The sequence below is a fragment of the Anguilla rostrata genome, chromosome 12 (genome assembly GCF_018555375.3).
Source record: "Anguilla rostrata isolate EN2019 chromosome 12, ASM1855537v3, whole genome shotgun sequence".
NCBI lineage: Eukaryota > Metazoa > Chordata > Actinopteri > Anguilliformes > Anguillidae > Anguilla > Anguilla rostrata.
In genome coordinates this window covers 36,039,168-36,045,167 of record NC_057944.1, presented here as the reverse complement: position 1 = coordinate 36,045,167, position 6,000 = coordinate 36,039,168, and the positions used below count along the sequence as shown (strand labels likewise).

The 6,000-nt window shown below is 49.0% G+C and overlaps 1 protein-coding gene across 1 annotated transcript in view; it reads left to right on the top strand.

Annotated features, from left to right (window-relative positions):
• The window catches only part of robo1 (roundabout, axon guidance receptor, homolog 1 (Drosophila)), a 434,162-nt gene that overhangs the window by 410,283 nt on the left and 17,879 nt on the right, over window positions 1–6,000 (top strand). The window contains exon 23 of the mRNA XM_064301511.1: window positions 1,958–2,000. Coding sequence (XP_064157581.1) covers window positions 1,958–2,000 — 43 coding nt within the window. The remainder of the gene's footprint in view (window positions 1–1,957; window positions 2,001–6,000) is intronic.

The window sequence follows — 6,000 nt, the reverse complement described above, 5'->3', positions numbered from 1 at the left end:
AATAAAAAATAATAAATGACAAAAATCTAATATATATTGAAAGTTGATTAATAGAATTCCACATACACATGCATATACATTTATATATATATCTAAACACACACGTACACATATATACTTACACGTACATACATATACATACATACATACAGCACGTACTCTGTCTTTTTGTCTGTCTCTGTCTATTTGTCGCTCTCTTTCTCTCCCCCTTTCTCCTCTCTTCCTCTCCCCCTCTCCCTCTTTCTCCTTTTCACCTCTCTCCCTCTCCTTCCTCTCTCTCTCTCTCTCCCCCCTCTCCCCCCCCCCAGGTGTGTTGTGGGCACCGTGTCAGCACTTGTCGCGTAGCTGCGCTCGCTGTCAGAGGCGGGCGGGGACGAGCTGTGGGAACGCTGTGGTTAGAGGGACTTAATCCCCCCTCTCTCTCTCCCTCTGCGCACAGCTGAGGATGTGCCTGAACCAGGAGGGTTATTGTTTGCGTCTCGGGGCCCTGCCTTCGGGGCCCCCCCCGGATCGCGTTTAATGCCCTCATTGTGCTGAGCTCCGCGTTTTTATACGCACTTCAGGTGCAGGTTCGGGTGAAGCTTATCTGTCAGGTTCCTTTTTTTTGGGGGGCTGGCGTCTTTCACCCCCTGGCTGTCCCACGCGCGCACACGTAATCTCTTCCTCTTTCTCCCCCGCACTTGTGGCACGTCTGTGACCATTTGACTCCGAGCCTGCTGGACTTTGGATGTCATTGTGCATTTTTTTAAAAATTTTCAGCGAATCGTGGTGGTGGGGGAGAGGTGCTGCTCGATTCAGCATGGATTTGTATTTTTAAACCTTCTTTTTTTTTTGTTCATTTTGAAAACTCTGCGTCTGGGATTTGCACCTGCGAAGCAGGTCTGCTGCCACTTCCTGTTGGGGAGTAAAAGCGAGGAACCTTGCTGTTGCTTTAAATCCCCTCTCCCTGAAAGGGACTGTAATTAAAGTGCGGGTTTATCTCTCCTCCGCACGCCGGCGGCTCAGAAGCGCCTTGAAAGGGCCCAACGTCCTCTGAGCCCAGCTTCAATCGCCAGCCAGCGGTGCCACAGGACTGCAGCGCCCGCACGGCGACGCTAAGCCTCTTACCCCCCCCCCCCCACACCCCCCCCTCCCCCCACACACCCCCCCCTCCCCACACCCCCCCACCCCGACACACGTCTGAGCGACACTAGCCTCACGGGCTAACACGCTGATTTGGGCGCAGCACACACACACACACACACACACACACACACCACACACAAAACACACACACACACACACAGACACACACCCCACACACACTCGCACGCACGCACACCACACAGACTCACACACACACACACACACACACACTCACACACACACACACACACACACACACACACACACACACTCACACACACACACACACACACACTCACACACACACACACACACACACACACACACACACACTCACACACACACACACACACACACACACACACACACACTCACACACTCACACACACACACACACACACACACACACACACACGCTCTGCCCACGCCTGTTTTTAAAAGTCGCCCTACATGCGTGTGGCTTTGAACCCGATACGGCGTTGATGACCGTGCGCGTGGTGCGGACCGTGTGTGTGTGTGTGTTTGACCCGGGTGGTGTAGCCGAGGCCCATGGAGGAGTCGGTCGATGGGTGGGGGCGGAGCTCACTGGGATGGGGGGTGTCCTGGCCTCCTCTCTGTACAAAATGAGTATTGTACTTTAACGAAACTGTGTTTTGTAGTTGTTCCGGTGACCTTGACATGCACTTTTGTACGTCGCTTTGGACAAAAGCGTCTGCTAAATAAATGTAATGTAACCTCTGCCCGTGTGGGTGCTCAGAGTGTCTGTCTGTCTGTGTATGTCTGTCTGTCTGTCTGTCACATGACTGAAACGTCTCTCTCTCTTCTGTTCCAGTGTCCTATCAGAGAGGGGGGGAGGCTGTAAGCAGTGCTGGGAGGTGAGATATCCTGCATGCCGTACTGTCTGTGCTGCCGTGTAATCTTGCTAACGATTGTGTGTCTGTTGTTCTGTCTGTACTGTGTGACCTCAGTGATTGTGTGGCATGTGCAATATTCATATTTTATTTTTCGAGCCGTGTCTATGCTCGATATCTGCACGGTTTGTAATTATTTCAGTGCGTTTGTGTGCGGTTTACTGAAGCATGCGTTTTTCCACAGATTTTGCAGTTCTGAACTTAAATTGAAATTGTTCTGCGTACAGAAATTACATCAATTTATCCTTCGCTCAGCTCTGCCAACTTGATTAAATTGAGTACGTTAGATGAAATTCCAGCGTGATGCATATTCCATTATATGATATATGAGATTGTAATTGCTTACTGCAATAATGAAAATATGAAGAATTATTATTATTATTATTGTTAAAGTAGTGTAAGCATATATAGTTCATTAATTTTGGGATTTAATAATTAAAATAAAATATATATTCATTTCTCGGAAGGAGACAAACAGAACAGTGCCCCTAACATTTTCTGTGCTTATGCGTCTGTGTGTGTGTGTGTGGGAGAGAGAGAGAGAGTCTATAAATAAACTAATATATCCCCTCAGGAAAAGGCTGAGGGTATTCAGTGCAGAGTGCATTGGAAACATTTAACACCCACTACATTCGCAAAAACAGCAACAACTGTAAAACCTGTATCATTGTCTGTAGTCAATTATTATGCCCATATAATTATGAAAGAGTGAAATATGGGCTTGCAGCCTTCTGTCCCACTCCAGCTTCAGTAATTGGGACAAAATCCTGTCACAGGATCACATGGTATGATGTCTGCAAAGCCGAGCCTCGCCTTTTTCTTCTGCGTATTCATATTACAAAAAAGATAATCCAGAAATAAGAAGTAGTAGTAATAATCGCAAGTGATAATAACGCATTTTAGTGCTTTGCAAGGTGTCACGGTGCTTTAAAATGGAGGGTTAACCACGTATCAGTCATCCCCTCAGTGTAGCATTCAGCTCGATGATACATGGCAGCCATTTTGTGCCAGAAGGCTCTCCATGCAATAGCTGAGGTGGGGAGGAATTATTATTTAACCAAGTTCCAGTGCAGGTGGGTCTAATGCTCAAATACAAAATCCTGGTGAGAAACCAGTTATACCAGGACCATGATCCCCTGGGGCAATGGCTTTGAGGCTCATTATAGCCACCCTGAAATCATTGAGCCTCATAATCGAGCAAGCAAACCCAATTTAAAGAACAGATCTTGGTTTGGAAAAACAAATGAACTCAAATCTCCGGATAAACTTTTCATCTTGTATGCATTAATTTAGTGTGATGTATTGAATTAGCGTATTTTGATATGAAGTTCACACTCAGTGACCACAGTTTTACACAGAAAAAAAAAGCTGTTGCAAAAAATCTTCATTACTGTACAAAGAAAATAAAACTGAAGTCATTGTTAGCTGCAAGAGACTAACACAGATGTGCACTTCCTGTCAACCAGTTCAAAATCTGATATATAAAAATCAGTTTTATGATTCATCATGTTTTTGTTGTGTCCATGCATGTCTGTGGGTGGAGTGTGTGCGTGCGCCAACACATATAATCAAATGTTGTTTATACTGCTAATGTTGTTCTCTCTGTGCATATGTACGGTGTTACGCTATGCCTACCGACGCTGTGATGTCAGTGAAACCCCGTTTGAAGAGAATTTAATTGAAACTGAAAAGTTGAAGTCCCGGTCTGCTCTTAAGAGTTTTACAGACCGATGTATACGCTCACACACCGCACAACCGCATCGGTGGAAGGAAGTGGGGGAAAGATAGAGGGATGATGAAAGAGAGAGATTGAGAGATGAGAAGATAAAGGGAGCTGAGACTAGCAAGCAAGCACTCGAGACTGAACGAGAGACAACAGAAGTGGGAGCGGCCCTGCGCTTCCCTCACGCGGACACCAGGGGGAGCGCTTTGCCTACCTTTGGACCCCGCTGTGGCGCAGTCAAATGGGAGGGGGGGGAGGACACAATCCGAGACAAAAGACCAGCCCGTCTGTGAAAGCCTCCTTCCCACCCTGAGCGAGCTGACGCTCGCGGTGGTGCCGGTCCTACCTGTGGGTGAATAGCCAGAGTTTCAGGAGAGTGCAGTCCAGTGCTTGAGTCAAAAGAAATATGTCCGTGAAAAGCCGAAAGTCATGTTTCCCCACCTGCCGGGACACGCAACACAAACACACACATACTGGCACACACACACACATGCACACACCCACACACTGGCACAGGCGCACACACCCACACACTAAACACACAGGCACAGACACACACACAAAACACAAACACACAGGCACAGACGCACACACCCACACACAAAACACACAGGCACAGACACACACACAAAGCACAAACACACAGGCGCACACACCCACACACTAAACACACAGGCACAGACACACACACAAAACACAAACACACAGGCGCACACCCACACACAAAACACACAGGCCCACACACCTACACACAAACACACACACCCACACACGCACACACACACACACACGGGCGCACAGGCGCACACACACACACACGCACACCCACACACAAACACACACACACACACACACACAAACACACACACACACACACACAAACGCACACGCACATTCATCTGCGCACCCTTCAGCATCCTGGTCTTCGTGTCGTAAAGCAGCACACGCTCACCGAACGGGTTCGTGCCGAAACGCTTGTGCTAATCCGTCTCTGGCGCTCGCGCCTGCGAAAGTGACGCGCTGAATTCAACTGCGACGCGGGAACAACAGGGTCGCGCCTCACGTCCCCAACCGCACCGTCTCGCCTCGGCAGGAAGGCGGGGTGTGTGTCCTGCCCGCTGAGAACCCCGGGGGCCGTGCCCAATCCCAGCGGCCGTCTGTGCGCTGGAAGGTTTATCGATCTCCTGAAGACAAATCGCACTTTGACTTCAGGTGCTTTTTTTTGGGGGTTATTCATTTGACTGCGGTTGTTTAATAGTGAGCTGGAAGGACGGTGTTTTGGTGCCAACAGCAGAAATAGACCCTGGGGTTGGACTTTGGTGGGGGGGGGGGGGGGGGAGAAGGCTTTCTGTGAAATGTGTGGTGCTTTGTGGGAAATCTGAGAGGCAATGCTCAAACAGTGCCTCATCTCTGCTTCAGATACTGTGTGTGTGTGTGTGTGTGTGTGTGTGTGTGTGTGTGTGTGTGTGTGTGAGAGTGTGTGTGTGTGTGTGTGTGTGTGTGTGTGAGAGTGTGTGAGAGTGTGTGTGTGTGAGTGTGTGAGAGAGAGAGAGATATTTAGGGCTTCAGATTTCAGATCTGTCAGTTAGGATGTGAAGGAGCAGTAGTGCGGAGTCAGCTTCTTGTGAACGTCGGACACGAGAGAGAGAGGGGGGGGAAGGAGGGAGACGAGGTGCAAGGAGGGGACGGAGAGAGAAATGGAGCTTTGTTTTTTTGTTAAGCGTACATCGGCTCACAGCTTTTCTGTACTTGACTTTGAGCAGTCAGGCCTACGAGAGCTTTTTGAACTACGCAGCTCTATTGAAACAACATCAGTGTGTCATTGTCAGGGTAGTCATCCCTCGGTGCTACAAAAGTCATTTTAGAGTATTTATTGCCCCATTTGATCTGCTGTGATTTTAGCAGAGTCCGCTCCTGAAGTGCACTTTTCTCAGCCTTCTCCCTGCTTTCGGACACAGAGATGCGCTACAGAGCCCAGTAAGCGAGTCCCCTCCGGCAGACGCCGACGAACATTTCCCAGCATCCATAGCGTTTTTTTTTTTTTTTTTTTACTCGTCCGCGCGCGGTGTACTGGCCGCCGAACTTCACGCTGTAGCGCTCACCAAGGGCTCGGGCCGCCATAATGTCGTTCGTCAGCCCCGGGGAGCAAGTCAAGCGCAAACAAATCTGTTTATCCACGAGTCCCACAATGCACTGCACTGCACTGCCCGGAGACGAGGAGCTTTGGGCAGCCGGGGTGGG